The sequence below is a fragment of the Ochotona princeps genome, chromosome 4 (assembly GCF_030435755.1).
Source record: "Ochotona princeps isolate mOchPri1 chromosome 4, mOchPri1.hap1, whole genome shotgun sequence".
Taxonomy (NCBI): Eukaryota; Metazoa; Chordata; class Mammalia; order Lagomorpha; family Ochotonidae; genus Ochotona; species Ochotona princeps.
In genome coordinates this window covers 75,690,883-75,710,703 of record NC_080835.1, presented here as the reverse complement: position 1 = coordinate 75,710,703, position 19,821 = coordinate 75,690,883, and the positions used below count along the sequence as shown (strand labels likewise).

General features: G+C 50.5%; 1 protein-coding gene and 1 pseudogene across 2 annotated transcripts; both read right to left on the bottom strand.

The window, feature by feature from the left end:
• Window positions 1–284: 284 nt before the first annotated feature.
• On the bottom strand, window positions 285–8,687 carry TMPRSS5 (transmembrane serine protease 5). Of its 2 annotated transcripts, XM_058662520.1 has the most exons (12): window positions 8,528–8,687; window positions 8,098–8,201; window positions 7,441–7,560; window positions 6,026–6,161; window positions 5,213–5,326; window positions 4,734–4,777; window positions 3,913–4,075; window positions 2,817–2,995; window positions 2,143–2,241; window positions 1,598–1,740; window positions 1,224–1,376; window positions 285–507 (listed from the first exon to the last, which is right to left on the bottom strand). In XM_058662520.1, exons 1-12 carry the CDS (start codon window positions 8,617–8,619, stop codon window positions 499–501), a joined length of 1,356 nt encoding a protein of 451 aa, XP_058518503.1. In that variant the 5' UTR covers window positions 8,620–8,687; the 3' UTR covers window positions 285–498. The 2 variants fall into 2 exon arrangements, with proteins under 2 accessions (XP_058518503.1, XP_058518502.1); XM_058662519.1 differs by lacking the exon at window positions 2,143–2,241 and having other exon boundaries at window positions 8,098–8,687.
• A 9,990-nt stretch (window positions 8,688–18,677) lies between these two features.
• On the bottom strand, window positions 18,678–19,482 carry LOC101516656 (large ribosomal subunit protein uL11-like; annotated as a pseudogene).
• Window positions 19,483–19,821: the final 339 nt, after the last annotated feature.

Genomic DNA, 19,821 nt, shown 5'->3' with positions numbered 1-19,821 from the left:
TCCCGATACCAACCTCTTGGTTATACATGGCTCCTTGCCCGCCCCACGAGGGACCCACCCGAGCTGGGGAGAATGGGCAGTGGCTAAGACTGCCAGGGCAATGGGGAGAACCTTGGCTTCTTACCCGGCTTAAGCCCTATCAGCCCAGGAGTGTTGGAGCCAGGGAGGCATTCAGCCTATCTCTGCCTGACGACACGCTGGGGAAGGCAGGTCTACCCTGAGCATGATGTGCACAGGACGGAGGAGGGGGCAGGCAGAAGGGCAGGTTCCCAGATGGCTTGTCTCCAGCAACTGACCCTTCTCTCTTCCTCCTCCCCCCTCACCATGTCTAACCCAGCCCCTATCTCTCTCCCATGGTTGAGCCTCCCTAGTGATAAAGAGGCACTCCACATCAGATCCTGAGGGGAAGAGCTGGTGGCCCTAGGGTGGTGGCTGTGTCTCTCTTGCAGCATAGTGTATTTCCCGCCATGGGCATCAGAACTGCTGCTTCCGTTCCTTCTAGTGGACCTGCCAGAGAACCCAGGAGACATGAGACCAGGCAGCCATGAGAGTGAAGGACGAGGACACAACACAGCCTAAAGCAAACAACCCCACACCAAAAAAGAAAAGAGCTGGACTCACAGCCTGGCTCCAGGGTCATCACTTAGCCATTCAGAGCCTGAACTCCCACCTCTAGTTTGGGTCTACAATAGCTGAGTCCTCTGATGGCCTTTCTACGATTGCAGTGAGGAGATGAATGCACACGCCCAGGTAGATCTTAAAGCTATTGTCTTCCAGCTGCACCCAAGCCCATGTCTGAGATACTTTCTATCAAGTCATGTACTGTTCAAGTACCTGCTGTGAATCACATGCTCTCATCTGTGCCATCCCACATGGTCCTCCCATGGACCGGAGGGAGCACCATGGCTTCCCAGTGTCACATAAAAATGTAAGAACCCAAGCCCCTGGGTGCAAGCTCTCCACACTCTGCTAGGCATGAGCAGGCCTTATTGCATTTAATGGTCACACTTGGTACAAAAGGTGGCCACAACTGTTGTTGCCAGGAAACGGAAGTTGACCAAGGTTAGGAAGTTACCAGAGGCCACCTAGGAAATGACAGATCTTGACTGTAAACCCAGGCCTCCTCTTCCCCAGCTTACTGGTCCCCTCCCAGCACCCACAGGTGGGGTGATTCACAAGGGCCGAGGGCAAGTCCTTTAGAAACCTCCCTGTCACCAACTCACTTGCACAGTGTCATGGATCCAGTCCAGGAACTCAACCACATTGGCGTAGACACCTGGGTGATTGGGTTCTGCACAGCCACGACCCCAGCTGACCAAGCCCACTAGGTGCCACATGTCCCCATCCGGACACACCAAGGGGCCTCCACTGTCCCCCTGAGGGATGCAAGCATGAGACAGAGAGAAACAGCCAGTTAGTTCCTGCTGGTGTGGAAGTACTGCACTTCCACAGAGAATGAACTCTGCTACCCAGCTCCCTCCTCTCCCTGCTGGAACACCCCTCTGCACAAACCATTATCACAAGCTCTAAGCTCTCTAAGTGTCCTTCCTTCTAGATGGACTGTCTCGTGCCCCCTCCCCTGGAGCATAGGCCTCACCTGGCAGGCGTCAGCCCTTCCATGCAGGTAGCCGGCACACAGCATGCGGTGGGTGAGGGCTCCGCTGTACATGCAAGAGCTATTGCAGAGCTGGGAACTGAGCAGGGGCACCACAGCATCCTGGAGAGTGTCTGAGCTGTGGGCTGCAGGAGACACCCTGAGAAGCTGCAGGGCCCCAGCATGGGCCAGGAAGAAATAGCAGCAACAACAGAGGTGCATAGAGGTCCCAGAGGCACGCAGCCCCAGGGAGGGGAACCCAGGTGAGGGGACAGGTGTCTGGCAGATGGAAGATGAGAAAGAGGACTCACAGCCACCAAACGTGGATGTCATAACCTCCTGGGACAGAAAGGGCTTGGATTTAGGGAAAACTTCCTCTCCTGGAAGACTTGGGAAGCAGAACCTGGAGTCCCGGGCCTGGCCACGGATGATGCCAGAGAAAGGGCACTAGCATTGCCATGGCCTGAGGAAGTGGAGGTGCCTCACTTTGGGGAAGCATGCCCCCCATCCATGCCCCTGTTCCCCCAGAGCCCTGGGAGCTGACTCACCGTGGATGGGGTCAGTGTGGCCCCAGCCTGACACCCAGCACTGAGAGCCACTCGGGAAATGTTGCTCCTCTGCTGGCAAGCACACTGCGCCCACTGTGTCTGCAGGGAGGCACAGGGTCACAGTCCTCATTCGGGCTTGTCTGTCCTCCCTACAGGGTCTGGGTGAAGGGCCAGGACAGGCAGACCCTCTCCATCCACCTTCTCAGTCTTGGAGCCAGGCATCCTGGAGGGCTGTGCAGCTTGTGTGCATGGACCCACCTTAGGGTCTCCAGTCACAGCAGAGAACACATGGCAATGTGCACAGCGCCCTCTGGAGGTGGGCAGTGCACATGCCGCCACCTGCTGCCTGGAGACTGAGAGGGAGGTTGGAAACTCCTTCCAGAAGGCTGGGGTGGGTGGGGCAACTAGGCAAGTTCTGCTTGGGACCACATGGTAAATCCCACCTGCCTCAACTTCTAAAGAGTCTGGACTTTTGTTCCACAAGGATTCCAGGTGAAAGTTGTTGCAACATCAGGTCTACATGATGCCAAAATTCACTCTGGTCCCAGATGAACAAAATGGCTTAACGCTTACAGCCCCAAGTGGAAGCCTGAGAAATCAGCTCATCTCTTCTGCCCACTGCTATTCTCCCATCCCTGCAGCTCCAACCTGCTCACCAAGGGCCAGCATCTCACCTGAGAAGTTGAGCGGTGTCCGGAGCCGCAGGAGAGCGATGTCATAGTCATGATTCTGGGCGCTGTAGAAGGGGTGAGGGATGATCCTCTCCAACATGGCCCCATGGTGTGGCCTGGCTGCACTATGGCTGACCAGCCCTGTGTGCACCCGCCAGCTGGACAGCCGGGACAGCCTGAAACTACACACAGGGCCCATGCTGAGCTGGGAACGAAGGGACCCAAGAGGTTGACAATAGGGACATGGCAGTTGGAGGATGCTTTCCAAAAAAGCTATCCATTAGCTGCTAGATCCTGGGACCCCAGACCATGCCTCTTGTTACCATATTAGCAGGTGGCAAAACACTGGGCATTTGGCAGGTGCTCAGAAGATGCTCTGAGACTGACAAACAGAAGCAGTGAGATATTGTGGGTCATCACTCCTTTCCTTCCTCAGTAACCCCTCTTTACAGCAAACGTCAGCAGATCTTGTGTGAGCCCAGAACTCCAAGCTGAGTGGGAAACCCTTCCACCAGCCCTGTCTCCTTTTACCACATGTGATGGGAGGGAGACACACCCCACCCTCACCTCAGCTCCCTCATTGTAAAATGAGGCTACATTTTCTGCTCTGCCTGTCACCAAGAGAAGAGGTGCAAATAGCTTATTCATTTGTTCACTCTTTCTACAATGTATTAAGCCCCTGCTACATTCCCCTGACTGTTCTAGGCACTGGGGACCCAGCCATGGAGAAATCTACAAAGAGACAAGGTGATAAACAAGACTACAAGTGCCTACATGGTGTTTCCGGCCTGAAGAACAAAGAGGACATTAAGCAAATCATTGCATGGAAAAGCGTTTCATAACAGTGGTGATAAATGCGAAGAAGCCCAGAGGGCTACAGGTATGGCAGCTTTTCAGAATCTTACGCACAGAACAATTACATGGAACCAATCTTTATATCATGCCTGCTACTTGGGCAGATCTGGTCTTGACCCAAATGGGAAGTTAAGCATCGCTCTAGCCCCACCAGGAGCAGACAGTTGGACATGGACTTTCACATGGAACATCCCAACAGCTGAACAGAAAAAGACAACCATGTGCCCCTACCCCCAGGACTTGCCTGTACATGCAGTGCGCTGCAGTGACCACCCAGTGTGGGGTCAGCACAGAGGCCCCACATGTGTGCCTGGAGCCCAGGGTGACACTGGCTTGCCATGGCCAACGCCCAGGGGCTGCAGCCTGTCCACCGACTATCCTGGAAGCCAGGGGCCTTGTTCCACACTCTGCCAATGGAGAAAGGTAAGACAGGAAGAGAGAGGTGTCAGAGTGGTCCTGATTCTCAGGGAATATAGCCTGGAGCCAAACCCCAGAACCAGTGAGGCTGTCCTTACTTATCCCTGAGGGATGAGAAGGCCCATGTGTTGATAATACACCTGCTTGCCCCGCCAGTTGCGGGGATTACATCTGTGTTACCTATGGAGCCCCAACACTCACTCTAATGCCCATCCCACAGTAGGGTCTGAAGTGGAGGGAAAGGTAACTGGATGATGACAGGAAGACTGCAACTTCCCCCCTGAGCCCAGAATTCACACCTGCCTTTGGTCTCCTGAGACTGCCAACAGCTTATTCAATGACCATATATAATTTCTCCTTTGGGGTTCTCCAGAAGAAGGGCAAGTGAGTGTCAGAGGCAATGGTAAACAGTGGCAGGTGGTGATGAAGGAACCCGGTGGCTGCTGGGAACTGGGCCCTAAGCTCAGACAGGGTTCTGTTTGGGCAGAACCGTAACTAACTTCAAGGAGGGGCCCAGCAGGTAGGTGGGCAAGAATCCCAACCCAAATCTAATTGAGTTGTCCATGGGGCCTGCCGACACTCAGAGCAGGAGTGAGGGGAGATGCCTTCTCCCCTCCCTAACATAAATCAGTCCAAGATCCAACTCACCAGAACATTTGAGGGACACAACTCGACCAGAGGTACAGTTGTCCCTGCAAAACAGAGCCATTCACAGGAAGCTGGATAGGTGTCCATCCCAAGACTGCACATATATACCCCAGGGCAGGGGTAAAAGCAAGGGGTGGTAGCCAGTTAATAGGACTAGAACCCACTATTTCCTTCCTGCCCCACCCAAAAACCCCTCCCCCCAACTCCCAGAGGATAACAGAAGGATTCCTTGGTCCTTGAGCATTGATTTGGGCAGGGCCCAGACCTGCAAATGAGGCATTTATTCACTGATAAGAAAGTGAGGTTTTCCCACCAAGTGGCTCTGAGCTTGGAAGCTGTGATGGGACACACAGTCCCCTTCGTCCTCCTCTCTCACACAGGCCATGTCCTGGTTACCAGCTTCCCAAAAAGGGAAGAGATTTGCTGGACTGCCCAGCAGGAAGTGAAGGACCCAATTCATCTAACCTTGGAAGCCCTACCTAAGATGCCACGCCTCCTCCCAGAGGCCTTCCAGTCTGGGAGACAGCTGAGCAAACTCCCGAGAGCCATTGAACTTGATATCAGACAGGCTCACTCCCTTGTGCTGAGTGAGTCTGAATAGGAGAGGGAACAGAACAGGAAAGAATCAGCTTTAAACAGTGACATGAGAAATGGTGGTTAAGCAAGGATAACTGGAATGTGCCTGGGACACTCTACCAGCACATTGAGGGAGCCAGGCCCTACCCATGACCTCTTCTGGGATTTGTTTGTTAAAAAGCAATGAGGACGCCATTGCAGGGACTCAACAGGCTAACTCTCCGCCTTGCAGTCCAACATGTCATTATGGTTCTGGCCCAGGTGCTCCCATTTCAATCTAGCTCCCTGCTGTGACATGGGAAGGCAAAGGAGGATGGTCCAAAGCCCTGGCACCCTTCACTTGCACAGGAAACCCAGAGAAAGCTCCTGGCTCCTGGCTTCGGATTGGCTCAGCTCCAGCCTATGTGGTCATTTGGGGAGTGAACTAGTGGATGAAAGATCTTTCTCTCTGTCTCTCCTTCTGTCTTTAAATCTACCTTTCCAATAATAAATAAATAAATATTAAAAAAAAAAAAAGGCAGTAATGCTCAAAGGAAACAGCCTGGGGCACTACAGAGGCCAGAAGATGGCCCAAACTACCTCTCACTATTTCTTGAGCACTTTTCTGAGGGTGACAGGTAGAGGTCTCTAACTTCCCTAGCTCACTCACCAGCCTTCCCTTGCACCGCACCCCCCCACTCGCCCACCCGCCAGATTCCAGGTCTGGCTCCTGTTACCCGAGATGCCCAAGGCTCCGGCAGATCCGCAACCCCAGGGCAGGGTTCCAGCCTTCGTGACAGACCAGGAGCCAGTCTGGCCAGGCTCTCACCTGCACCTCCAGCAGGAAGTCCTCTCTGTTTATTCTGAAAGACACTGAAACCACAACATGCAAACCACATCCCACCTGTCGTGAGACAGGGTGAGCTGGAGACCTCAAAGAGCCTCAGCAGAAGCATCTGGGTCACCCAGGATCCCTCATGGCCACAGTGTTGGCACAATTCCAAAAACAATAAAACCACTCTTCATGGAACACCTTGGTTTGTGTTTTAACCAAGCGCTCTGGGAGGCTCTCTGTCACTGGTCACTGGTGCAGCCCTGGGCAGCAAATCTCACCATCCTTCTAGCTGCAGGGCAAAAAACTAAGGCACAGGAGTGAGAGTATTTGTCCCAGGTGACGGAAGCAGCAAGCAACAGCTGCTTCCAGGTCTTTAACTTCAGAGCTTGTGATAGAAACAATGACCATTTATTGAGTGTCTGCTTTCTCCAGGTTTTAGGGACTGGATGGTGTCTCCTACAAATTCTTCCGTGGAAATGCAGCCCCCTGCGGCAACTGTATCTGAAGACAGAAGCTTTAAGAAGGTAATTGAGGTTAAGGAGGTACTAAAATGTGGATACCAGCCTGTCATTAAACTGGAGGGAGAGACCTGGCCCCTGTTAGACCCCTGCTGGCCAGGATGGGAGTTTTGCCAGGACCTTCAGCTTTGAGCTTCCACGTTCCAGGACTGTGAGAAAACAAGTGCCTTCGGCTTTGCCCGAGCAAGCAATTAACAGGCTCCACAATAAACCTTTTTTAAATGTTAGCTTTTCTTTAATCCTTACAACTTCTTGCAGTATATATTTTTGTTTACATTTTCTAGAGAAGGAAACAGACTCAAACAAGCCACGTGCCCTAGGTTGCCCAGCAAGCCAAAGACAAGACTCCAGCCTTGTTCTAATTCCTAAAATTTGTTCTGACCACCAGCCTCCAGGCATCACTGTACCTTCCCATCCCCAAGCCTTACCTGGAAGGGAAAGGACAATACAGGAGGTAGAGCGAGGCTGCCCCGGGTTGACATGGTTCCGTATAGGTGTCACACCATTGCCTCACACACCTGGTTCCTTCTCCCCAACACTGCTGGTTCACTTTACCCCAGACGGCAAATTCCCATCCCTCCTGCCCAACTGGGCTCCTGGCCAAACCCTAGACAGAGATGCGCAGGAGTACTTCAAGACCCAACTCAGAGCTCAACACTGCAAGTCTGGTACCTTGTCCCCATTCTCACACCACAGCAGGGAGAGGCAGAAAGGGACAGGGAACTAAGGGGGACTCTAGAGCTGTGGAAAGGGGTCCTGGGCTGGTGTAGAGTCTCAGTGTTCTAGGGGAGTAGCCCACCTGTTTTGGGAAGTGTTGGGGTAACGGGTTCCTGGCTGCTGGCCTCAGAACAGCTCACACTCTCCTCCTGCTGCAAGGGTCCGGAGATAGGCTGGGAGGCAGAGGGCTGCAGGTACAGCACTACAGGGAGGGACAAGACAGAAGGGGGGGTGTCTCACAGATGAGAGGCTGGGGCAGCAGGGGAGGGATCCCCAAGGTGGGGGACTCCTCATCAGCCACCCTGGCTTTGGGCAGTCCCAACCAGGCCCCTGGAGAGTGACTCACAAGGCACGGGTCCCTGCCTTTCTCAGTCACTCATTTTCTCCTCTGTTCTTTTTCTCTCTGTGTCTTTCCCTCTGTCTCTGTTCCTCTCTTCTCTCTCACTCTCTCATTCTGGGAAAGATTTCTAGAAAAAGCTTGACTAGGGCCTCCCTGGATCATCCACTGGGTATTTCACACTTTCCTCAGCAAGACTAAAATGTTCTTTTTTGTAGAGCCAAAATCCTTCCCACTGCAGTTTTATGCTCTTCTCTGATTGTCTACATAGAGTAGGTAAGGAAATTGTCGGTTCCTGTCAGCATTTCATACCTACTCAGTACCTGCTTCCCTTTCCCAGATCCTAGCTGTTGCACATATATCTCCCTTATCGCCCTGGCCGTGAAAGGCCCCTGAACTTACCTAGGAGCCAAGAGCTGACACCAGCTCCGGCCAGCAGGCCCATTGCTCCCAGCACAGCCCAGCCACGATGTACTGAATGCCAGCACTTTGCCTGTGAAGCTGGAAGGCAGAAAATATTTCTATTCCCTATTCTCACCAGACAGCCTGACTCCACCTGGGGAACCCACTGGGCTCCCACAGTAGCTTTGCCCCAGTCCTCATGGGCCTGAAATAGTGGGGTGAGAGGGCAGATTCAGATGACAGCAGCCCACCAAGCCTGCTCACTCCCCAGAATGAGAAGAGGCAGGTGCAGCAAGTGAGGGGATTGAGAAAGAGATTTCTGAGCACTGATTATTTGGACTGGCCCACAGAGCAGCTAGGGAAGCAGATAAATGTCTCTTTACTGCCCCCACCCCTTCTCTCCCCTCTGGCCTGGTCTGGCCTGCTGGATTGTTGCTGGTCTCCCGGCTCTCCTGCGGGGGTGCCAGGTCCCGGGTCATCCTCTGTGTACTGGGTTTCCATCCTGGATGGCTCATCCAGCATTCGACTCTGGGGAAATAGTGGTCAGCCAGCCAGGGTACCCATGTCAAGGATTGCGAAGAAGAGTCCCAGCCCATGTCTTGCACCCCCACTCCCCGCTTGCTGACACCTACAAGCTCTCCATCACCCTGAGGACCTTCCCTGCAGCTTTCACAGATTTCCCTCCAGATCCTGCCTTCTCCCCTGGAGCCCCTGCCCCACCACTAGGCTCTCACACAGCCTGGTGGGAAACAGAGGCTTGAACATGGGTTTGGCCCACTTTGGTTGCCCACCCTTCGTCTTGCCTTCATAAGCATCCAGGGCATCTTCTGGAGTCTCTCAACACCCACCCTGCCCCCCCCCCCCACCAGCTTCAACATCCCCTTCCCTTCCCGTCTTTATTCCCTTCCCCATGCACCCTCCCACTGGGTCACTCATTCCATAAATATTACTTAGTCCAAATGCATAGGTCAGTAAAGAGGACAACTAGGGAATTCAGGACACACACTCACACACTCATAGCACCTCAAAGGCTTAGCAGCATAGCCTTGGAGATGTTATGGAAATGGGGAATGTATTAAACCACCGAGGAAAGGTGCAACAAAACTAATCATTGACATCTGCAAGAAGAAGCACTTACTTCTCACTTGGGAGATCAACAAAGGCTTCCTCGGAGAGGTCCTCACAGATGAACTGGCCTTGAGGTGGTTTATGAGGACACAGAAAGGTGTCCAGCTGGTCCACAGAAAGGCTTTCAAAGACTCTGAAGAGTCAGAGATTTAAGAATGAAAAGGCACTGAGCAGCATAAGCCATGTCTCTTCTTCTGCAGCCCATGAGTCACACACAAGAGGAACGGGAAGGAAGATCCGGCAAAGCCCCACAGGTGCTCAGCTAGGCTGACAACCTACAAAGTGAACCTGGACAACTCCGGCCATCTGCCCAAACACTGGCTTAGATGCGATTTTCAAGCGTCACAATGAGTACTCTTTTCATGCGCAAACTCTCCCCAGTCCTGCCTTCATGCCCTGGTGAACTGGCTTTCCTATTCCTTTGGTTGAGGGCAGGAAAGCCTTCATCAGACTCCCCCAGGGTTAGTCACCCTTGAATCCCCCTGAAAATCACAAGGGTCCATGAGCACCCAGATCAGTTCAACTGTCAAAGGAGGCTGTGGCCTAGCAGTCCCACTTCCCCATATCCTTCACCACTTACAGCCAGGAGCTGCAGGATTGGATGCCCCCTGCCAGCTGCAGGCCTGTGCCGTAGGAGGAAAGCAAGCACACACACTCCCTGTGTGCCCATGGATGTGATTCCACAGGGCACAGGCAATGCGGCTGAATGAGAACAGACCGGGAGAACCAGGCAAGCCCCAGCGAAAGAGCATGTGAGGACAACAGACTGTGAGATCCACATCTTTCCTCTGGGGATGTAGTTTTCTCCTAAGTAGATGTCGCAGCAGAGTCTGGTCTGCAGAGAATGCCAAGGACATTGGCAGCCTATTCTCCTGTCTCCTGTCTCAGCTTCAAGGGGGCTTAGCGTGCAGTTCAGCCTCTGAACAAACCGGCCTCGTCTTAGGGACCAGCTCACCTCCAAACCCACCTGCCTGAACTCCTATGGTAGCCTGGCAAGCCAGTCCTTACTTGTAAGGGACATTTCAGTTGTCTTTTTAAGTGGAAATTCAAGGTGATAAAGATGTACTAAATACTGCCTACCTGCTAGGGACTTGACCAGCCCTATGTGGGACAAGAGAGAGTGTCAAAGGAAGTCCCTGGGAAGAGAACACAGTTGACCACATAGGGACGCCTCCCACCATAAGTCAACTCCCACCTCACAGGTGCCCAGTGTGGAGGGAGTGCGGAGCAGCGGCGTGTTTCTCTCCACCAGCCTAGGATCTCAGGGGCAGAAGAGAGAGAATGAGCTGGCAGCACAGATGGCACAGAGGCCTAGCCTTACCGCATAGGTGGATGGCACTGATGGAAGACTTCAGGGGCCGCTACATAGTGTTCTGCTCCTGTCCTTGGGTTGGCACTTATTAAACAGTCCAGCCAGTTTGGTTAGAGAATGAGATCTCTCTGGCTCACACATGGCCCCTCCCTACATCCCCCTACACACACACACACACATGCGTGCGTGCACACACACCAGAGAGACAATGAACTCTGCTCAGGCCCCATGAATAGGCCCCTTGTCGCATGAAAGAGGAGCCAAGTGCTGGGCTAGGCAACCCTAGCCCCTCCCACCTGCCTACTAGAAGCTCAAAAACAGAGAAAAAGGTTATGGGGAGGAGGGGAGGCCAGCTATTGTTACTTAGCAACCAGGTCCCTTGTGCCAAAAAGTATGCCCATGCCAAGCATGTTGATGGAATTGTTTCATGGAGACTGACACTAGCATGCGCTGAAATGTCTCTGAGCTGTCGGAATCATGTCTTGCTTCTGTGTGGTTGGCTAGCCCAGCCGTCCAGGTCATTGGGTGATGCTGAAGGATCACGACTACCTCTCACCCCAGGACTGCACCTGTCTCCCCAGGGCCTGGGAAATGGGACCTCTCCCCGCTGCCAGCCCTGGGAGCCATGTGCAAGCAGGGGCCCACAGGGCTATCTTGCTTTAAACGACAAGATGTCCCAGCTGAGCTCAGCCCAGAAGGAGCATGCCTGGGAGCTACATCGCTTTAGACAAGGAAGCAGACAGAGGGGAGTGGTGTCCCTTTTTCCTGTTTGCCTCCCTTAGGTCCCTCAGATGGAATGGTTAAGAATACGGGCTTTAGAAGCAGGCTTCATCCCACCCCAGTTCACTCACTTCCCATACTCACCCATCAAATGAGGGTACTGGTGCCTACCTCACAGAGCTGATGTTAGAATTACATGAGATCCTGACCATAGAGCTTAGCCTGGTGTGCAACAGACTATGGGCAGTAAACAGGAACTGCTACTGTTCTGATTTCTACTGAACCTCAGCCACACAGGCACAGGTTTCTTTTTATTTTTTGCTTCTAATTTTCTTCATATACCCAGTGTGTCCCCCTGGGCTTATATTCATCACACAGAGTTCCCCATAAGCAATAAAATGAGGAGACCTGGGTCAGCTATGGATTATAGAAGCAGGAGGAGAGAAATGGTGATGGCTGAAACTGAGCCTTTCCTGGGGGAGGCTTTAGGTTGCCCACAGTGACACTTTGATCCCATTGACACAAATGCCTACTGTGTGTTAGGGACTAGACTGGGCATGGGGTGGGGATGACACATAAGTCACCAACTAGGAGCTTCTAGGCTGGAAGGAATAACAGGAGCAGATGTAAGTTACTGTTATTTGTCAAAAGTGAAATTACAGAGGCATGAACTCAGAGGTATAGGAGGGTGGAGAAATAGCTGACTCCTTCACCCTGCTGACAGCAACAGCCTCACAATTGTGGAGACATTTGAGCACAGCCTCGCAATATGGGGAAGCAATCACGGAGAAGGGCACTTCAAATATATTGCAGGTGATGCCTGGGAGAAATGACAGAGTGCACATCTCTGAAGATGCTTTCCTCCATAAAAGCAATGAGAAAAGTGGAGGCAAATAGTCAGAACCACTTTTTCAGAATTCTGAAAGTTAACCAAAGGTTTGCAGCAATCTGAAACATATTTATCCCAAAAAAATGGCATCATCTCAATCATACAAAATGTACTTTGCGGCACATTCACTTCCATCCTGCTCTTCCTGTTCTGCAGTACCCCTTAGCAGACAGCATTTCACAATCACAGCAGAAACCAACATGCTGGCAGCCCCGAACAAGGGGTGAGATAGGCTTGCTGCCCCTTGAAGCATCAAGCCCAGGGAGTTGTCATGATTTCAACTGTCTAGTGGTTCTCTAGACGATTCCAATTGCAAAGTTGCTTTATTTTGAGCTGTCTTGGAGCTTGTCCAGTGTGAATAGGTTTTCCCTGAGGACATTTGTCAAAAGCAATTGGAAAAATTGTTGGATTTGGTGGCTGCCTGAGGCAATCAACAGCAGTTAAGCAAACAGCAGGTTAACCAAAACATTAACAAGGAAAATCCAGTGATGGTTTCTAAGGCTCTGATACATTTCCAGGAATCTAGAAAGCCACACAAGCAGAGGTCTGTGCCTGTGGCCAGGGCTGCACACTTATGCAGGAAAAAATCTAAGAAAGGTCCTAAGCTCTCACTCCTGGCTAACCTTGAGGCTCTAATGGAGCAGGAAAGCTAAGGTTACAAATTTCCTATTTGTTGAAGGCAGACCCCAACATACACACAAGAGCTCCTCTACGATGAGAGACATATTAGCTCCACATAGCAAGACACTCTGTTGAGCCACTGATCACTAATCAGACACTCCTGGATCACAAGGCAAAGAATATAGGCACTATAGAATTAATTCCAAGGGTCTAGCTCAATGGCCTAGTGGCTAAATCCTCGCCTTGCATCCACTGGGGTCTCAGGATGCCAGTTCATGTCCTGGCTCTCCACTTCCCTGTCCAACTCTCTGCTTGTGGTCTGGGAATGAAGTCAAGGACTACCCAAAGCCTTGGGATCCTGCTCTTGGGTGGGAGACCTGGAAGAAACTCCTGGCTCCTGGCTTCGGATCAGTTCAACACCAGCCATTATGGCCACATGGGGAGTGAACCAGCAGATGGATTGGAGAGCTTTAACTCTCTTTTTTTCTATATACTTGCCTTTCTAATAAAAATAAATAATTTGGGCCCAGCGTGATATCGTATTGGTTAAGGTCCTCGCCTTGAATGCACCAGGATCCCATATGGGCGCCAGTTCTAATCTCAGCAGCTCCACTTCCCATCCAGCTCCCTGCTTGTGACCTGGGAAAGCAGTCGAAGACGGCCCAAAGCTTTGGGACCTGCACCCACGTGGGAGACCCAGAAGAGGCTCCTGGCTTCGGATCAGCTCAGCTCCAGCCATTGCAGCCACTTGGGGAGTGAGTCATCAGACAGAACATCTTCCCCAAGTGACCACAATGGGCAGTGCTGTGTCGATCCGAAGCCAGGAGCCAGGAGCTCTTCCAGGTCTCCCATGCGGGTGCAGGGTCCCAAGGCTTTGGGCTGTCCTCAACTGCTTTCCCAGGCCACAAGCAGGGAGCTGGACAGGAAGCAAGGCTGCTGGAATTAGAACTGGTGACCATATGGGATCCCGGCACGTGCAAGGCGAGGACTTTAACCACTATGCTATCGAGCCGGGCCCAATAAATCTTTATTTAAAAAAATGATTTTAAAAATGGAGTTCTAGATAAAGATTTTAAACAAACTTCTGAATCTTCAGGGAATTGAAGGAGCTAAAGTCTAAATAAAGGAAAACAGAGCAATGTAGTATCAATAATGAAATAGCAATTGTGTTTATCACATGGTTTCAATACAAGTTCTAGAGTTGAACAGCATAAAAACTGAAATGAAAACTTCTCTACAGAAGCACAACGTATCTAAGCAATCAGAAAGAACAGTGTGTGAGGTTGATGGACGTCAGTAATATATCACCTCAAGACTGAAAGGGACGTTAAAGCGAAATCAGGAAATACCCTGAGATGGATAAAAACAGAAACATGGACTTAACAACACGGCTGAAGCACAGTGAAAAAAATGCTCCAAGGAAACTCCACGGCAGGCATCTACATCAGGAAAAGGAAAAAGAAAAGACCTCAAAGCAATAACCTAAGCTTCCACTTTCAGGAACTAGACAAGTACAAACTACAAAATAAAGAACTAGAGCACAAATGAACTGGATCAGAAAAAAAAAATCATAGAGAAATCAACAAAGTCAAAATCGGTCTTCTGCATGGATCTAATCAACCCTGTGTGCAAACGCTCAGAAGCATGAGTCTGCGGGGCTTTTGCAGAATGGAGTGGCACCAGGCCAGTCCCGCAGCGCACAGGGTGTCCAAGAAGTGACAGGTCAGCAAGACGGTCAGTGACCATCCGGTGTCGCTGGGATGCTATTCTCTAGACTGATCATCCTGTCTTTTTTTTTTTTTTGAGATTTATTTATTTTTACTTGAAAGGCACATTTTACAGAGGTAGAGAGGGTAGAGAGTTTCCCATCTGCTGGTTCATTCCCCAGATGGCGCAACAGCCAAAGCTGAGTTGATCCGAAGCTGGGAGTCGGGAGCTTCCTCCAGGTCTCCAACATGGATGCAGGGGCCCAAGGACTTGGGCCCTCCTCCATTGCTTTCCAAGGCTATAAGCAAGGAGCTGGACCAGAAGTGGAGCAGCCAGGACATAAACTGGCATCCATATGGGATGTGAGCAGCACAGGTAGAGGATTAGTGTACTATGCCACCACACCAGCCTATTTGGTTTTTCATGTTTAGGGGTAAAGAATTCCTCTGAGGGCCCAGCAGCGTGACCTAGAGACTAAAGTCCTCACTTGAATGCCCCGGGATCCCATATGGGTTCCGGTTCTAATCCCGGAAGCTCCACTTCCCATCTAGCTCCCTGCTTGTGGCCTGGGAAAGCAGTTGAGGACGGCCCAAAGCTTTGGGACACTGCGCCCGCGTGGGAGACCTGGAGGAGGTTCCTGGTTCCCGGCTTCGGATCAGCACAGCACCGGCCGTTGCGGCTCACTTGGGGAGTGAATCATCGGACGGAAGATCTTCCTCTCTGTCCCTCCTCCTCTCTGTATGTCTGACTTTGTAATAAAATAAATAAATCTTAAAAAAAAATTCCTCTGAAAATTCAAAAGTTTTTTTAATGTTAATGATTTACACATACATCTCATACACACTACATTTTCATCAATTTTAGGATGCTCATGGGTCCTGGGAAATTGTGTCCTCACAGGTTTTAGATTGTGGGGTTAAAGAAGTTCAAGTGTGGGCCCGGCGGCATGGCCTAGCGGCTAAAAGTCCTCGCCCTGAATGCCCCGGGTCCCATATGGGTGCCGGTTCTAATCCCAGCAGCTCCACTTCCCATCCAGCTCCCTGCTTGTGGCCTGGGAAAGCAGTTGAGGATAGCCCAAAGCCTTGGGCTCCTGCACCCGTGTGGGAGCCCTGGAGGAGGTTCCAGGTTCCTGGCTTCAGATCGGCGCAGCACCGGCCGTTGCGCTCACTTGGGGAGTGAATCATCGGATGGAAGATCTTCCTCTCTGTCTCTCCTCCTCTGTCTATATCCGCCTTTCCAATAAAAATAAATAAATCTTTAAAAAAAAAAAAAAAAGAAGTTCAAGTGTGCAGTCAAAATTTCGCTCAAGACAAGTTCTGGAAGAAAGCCTGTCCCCCACCTGTCCCCTCTGATGTACACTGAAGCTGGCCTCCCGTAGGCTTTGTGCTAAATCTCAGCTTTAGCATCAGATGGTGGAAGGAAGAGATGGTGTTTACAAGAAGCTGTCAAACAGCTCTCTGCTCCCAGGGAAGCTTATGACGTGGTTCACCTGACTCAGGCAATCTGGGCTGCCCTGCTGGCCTCACCTGGCCCTCCTCCTGCTTGGCACTGGCTAGTGCCTCTGCCTGCTCCCGGCCCATGGCAGCTTGGTACCTGACTCTTCAGTTCCCTGTCTTCCCCATGCATCTGGATCCTCCCTCAACAAGGCTGGAAGTGGCCTGAAGTGCTAACGTGGAAGAGTTCCTGCCATTTTACACGGGTCTTGGCAGCCAGTCTCCAGTTCTAGCCACTCCCATTGCCAGAAAGCTGGCTGTGATTTAATTTTTGTGGGATTGGCCCTTCAAACCCCCTTAGATTCTGATCAATACAACTTAAAGCAACTTATAATATCTATTCTAGTCTTTATTATCAATTCTATATTTTATATAGATTTTGTAGACTCTAATCTCCTTTGCATAGGTCTCTACATTGTTTATATCTCAAATATATCTTAAGATTTATTTTATCTTTACTTGAAAGGCAGATTTACAGAGACAGAAGGACAGAAGGAAAGAGAGAGATATCTTTGATTTGCTACTTCACTCCCCAGATGGCTGCAATGGTGGAACCAGGAGCCAGAAGCCAGAATCCTCCTCCAGGTCTCCCACCTAGGTGCAGGGGACCAAGGACTTGAGCCATCCTTCTTTGCTTCCCAGGCCATATGCAAGTAGCTGGATCAGAGGTAAAGCAGCTGGGACATGAACAGTACTCATACGGGATGCTGGTGCCATAGGCAGAGGCTTAGCCTACTTTGTCATGGTGCTGGCCCTATGTCTCCATTTGATTCTAGTATCTATTAACCTGGGTAGAAAGGACTTAGGTAGACAGCTAGTTGAGGGTCACATAGTTGGAAGTCACACTTCCCTCACCTGTGAGTAAAACGATGGTTACTTATCATTACCTGGGACCTGAGGAGAGTGATGCTGTGTAACCACTCCCCTTTCAAGCCCCTTCAAAGACCATGCTGAGGAGGGGCTTGTGCCATTGGTCTCTTGTTGGCTAGCTCACTCTTGTTTCCCACAGACGGACTCCAAGGACTGAGGTAGGAATCTCTCTCCCTCACCCTTTCCCTTCCTGGCCCCCTCTCCTAGAACAGGACCTGCATGTGTCTAGATTCCTCACTCTCTGAATAAACCTTACTACTTTCCTAAGCCATGCCAGTATGCTTAAAATGCTTTTTTAAGTAAGAGACAAGCACTTAGGAAATAAATATTAGGCCCAAGTCTAGACTGTAACAGAAGGAGATCACTGAAGACTCTACAGTAACTATTAAAATGGCTGGTGTTGTGGCACAGCAGATAAAACCCAGATGCGCCACTTCTGACCCAGCTCCCTGCTAATCTCATAGGAAAGCAGCAGAAAAAGACCCAGTACTTGAGCCCTCACCACCCACAAGATAAAGCTCCTGCTTCCTGATTTCACCTGACCAAGCCCTGGCCACTGAAGTCATTTGGAGAGTAAACCAGCAGATGGAAGATCTCTGTGTGTCTCTCTGCCTTTCAAGTAAATCAATCTTTTTAATGAAATAAATAATGGTGAAGATAAATGAACTGTCATTATTCAGAGATAGACTAAGACATGGCAGAAATGAGTGCATCATAGTCTCTGCCTCCAGTGGAGACAAACACACTCTACTGTGGGTGACCTGAGAGGGGAGGTGAGAAAAGTAGATAGAGCTGGCCTGGCAGCCCTGAGACCCATAAGATTACATTGACAGGGCCTGCAGCCACTACACTGAAGTCTCAACAATTCATTTTTGGTTTCCTGTGCCTGAATCTGGAGCTGGCACCACCTAATCAAGCCCCAAAGGAATGGCTCAGACATCAGGTTCTGAGCAAGACTGGAAAAGGCAGCCAGACTCACCAAGATGCTATATCATGAGATAAAGAGGACCTGGGCCACCAGAATGGCACGTGAGAAGGTAGGGTCAAGGCCAGCCTGTTGGCAAAAGATCTATGGCAAGCCCCAGCCTGAATCCCTGGGGTTGTTGTGACTTGGTTTTTCCCATTGAACATACTCAAGAAGAGAACAGGCTAACTTTGATCTTTGTTTCTCACAGTCCGTTCCCTGGCCAAAGGCGCTTAACCCAGGCAGGAACTTGTTACTAAAATCTCCCCATGGACATATCTGAGACTTCCCGATGTATCAGCCCTCTAAATTGAGGCCCTGGTCTCCATGTTCCTACCCCTGTGGTTCTGGAAAGCTCTGTCTCATCATCCGAGCTAAGTCTTATTTAGTTCCGTGCTGCTGAGTAGGAATTAGGGGACGGAAGGTTGTGTCAAGAGAGTTGTTTCGAAAAATCACTTAGTTCCCATGAATTCCTCCCATGACACTATGGGATAGCACATGGCATAACACAACCTTGGACATAGCTACATCATCTTCTTCAAAGGAGCCACACTTCACTAACAGCTGTTACATGGCCAGACTGCACTCCAAGAGAACCATTGGACTGAAGTGAACCACTGCACTACCAGGGTCTAGCATTGCATTACCAGGTGCATAGCAAGATCCTGGATATCCAAGTTGTGACCCAGTAGGAAGGAATTCTGAGGTTTCAGTCACTTAAAATTTTAAAAGCTTTTTTTCTTTTTTCTTAAAGGACTTACTTATTTGAAAAGCAGAGTTACTAAGAGAAAGAATCGTCCAACTACTGGTTCATTCCTCCAAGAACATTTTTTTTTTTTGTAGTCAGTTGACCCTTTATTGACACATTTTCTCTTCTTAGCTAGCCAGGTATTCCACATTATCACTGTTGATATCATCTATGATGTGGTGTGGGTGGAAGCTATCGGTGCTGCAGCCCACAGACTGGGCAGTTCCTAAGATCTCTTTGATGGTTCCAGAGAGTTCTCTGGCTAAAGATCAGTGGCACATCTGCCGGGAAATGTTGACAACCTCATTACATGTGATGTCCTCACTATGTCTGATGTTCTTCTGCTTCTTCCAGGCCCTGGGTGGCTCCTTGAGAACCTTGATGATCAGGGCCGAGGCCAAAGTTACCACCTCCATCTGTGTCTGTCGGTTCTTGGTGGTCAGTTTCACACTGATCTGCAGGCCCTTCTAGTAACCCATGGCCTTGGCAATGTCATCACCCATCTTCTTCAAAGACAGACCCGGGGGCTAGGGCAGATGTGGTGCCCACCTCGCCACTGGTGCACTGCAGGTAGGTGACTCTAATCTTGTTGGGGTCAAACTTGGGTGGCTTGGTGAAGGCACCTGGTGTCAGACGAACCCGGATTTGGGATGACTGAAAAAAAGTTGCAGCTGGTTTCCTCAGCCAAAAACCAAAAAGCTCCCCCATTGATCTTAACGACTGGTGCTTACGGCCAGGACTAGGGAGCCAAGATCCTGGAACTTTATCCAGGTCTCCCACATAGATGGCAGGGGCCCAAGTGCTCAGGTTATCTTCTGTTGTTTTCCCAGACACATTACCACGGACTCCAACTGGCACTCATGAAATTCCTGCGTGGCAGGTAGCTGGCTTGCTGGGGATTTTTCTCTGCTTAATCTAAATGAAGAGCTCACATCAACAGAGCAACCTCCACTCAGGGATGTTGCACAATGAAAGTGAGAAAGAGTTCTGGAGGGTATCACATGAGCAATGAAACACTGTGGCTATCCACATTTGACCGTCCTATGGCTCCCACAGGTCACCATCATAAGGATACTGTACAAATGCAATGCTACAATGTGCTGAAAAATCAGTCAAAAATACCTGGTTGGATAGCACTGATAATTCCTGCGGTAGATCACCAATAAGTAGTTGCAAAACAAAACAACAAATGGATCAAAATATCCTTGCAAGACAAGCTATAAAGATCATTTTTACTCCTCCAATGACTTCCTTTTCCTCAGTAGAGAAGGT

What these genes read in the sequence shown, in the direction of transcription:
- TMPRSS5 (XM_058662520.1), bottom strand. Translation starts at nt 8,619, where the DNA reads ATGCTGGATGAGCCATCCAGGATGGAAACCCAGTACACAGAGGATGAC. An exon ending in TGTGTCCCTCAAATGTTCTG is followed by an intron (nt 4,076 to 4,733) that starts GTGAGTTGGATC and finishes CTCCATTGGCAG; the next exon opens with AGTGTGGAACAAGGCCCCTG. An exon ending in CCACACTGACCCCATCCACG is followed by an intron (nt 1,741 to 2,142) that starts GTGAGTCAGCTC and finishes TGTCTCCTGCAG; the next exon opens with CCCACAGCTCAGACACTCTC.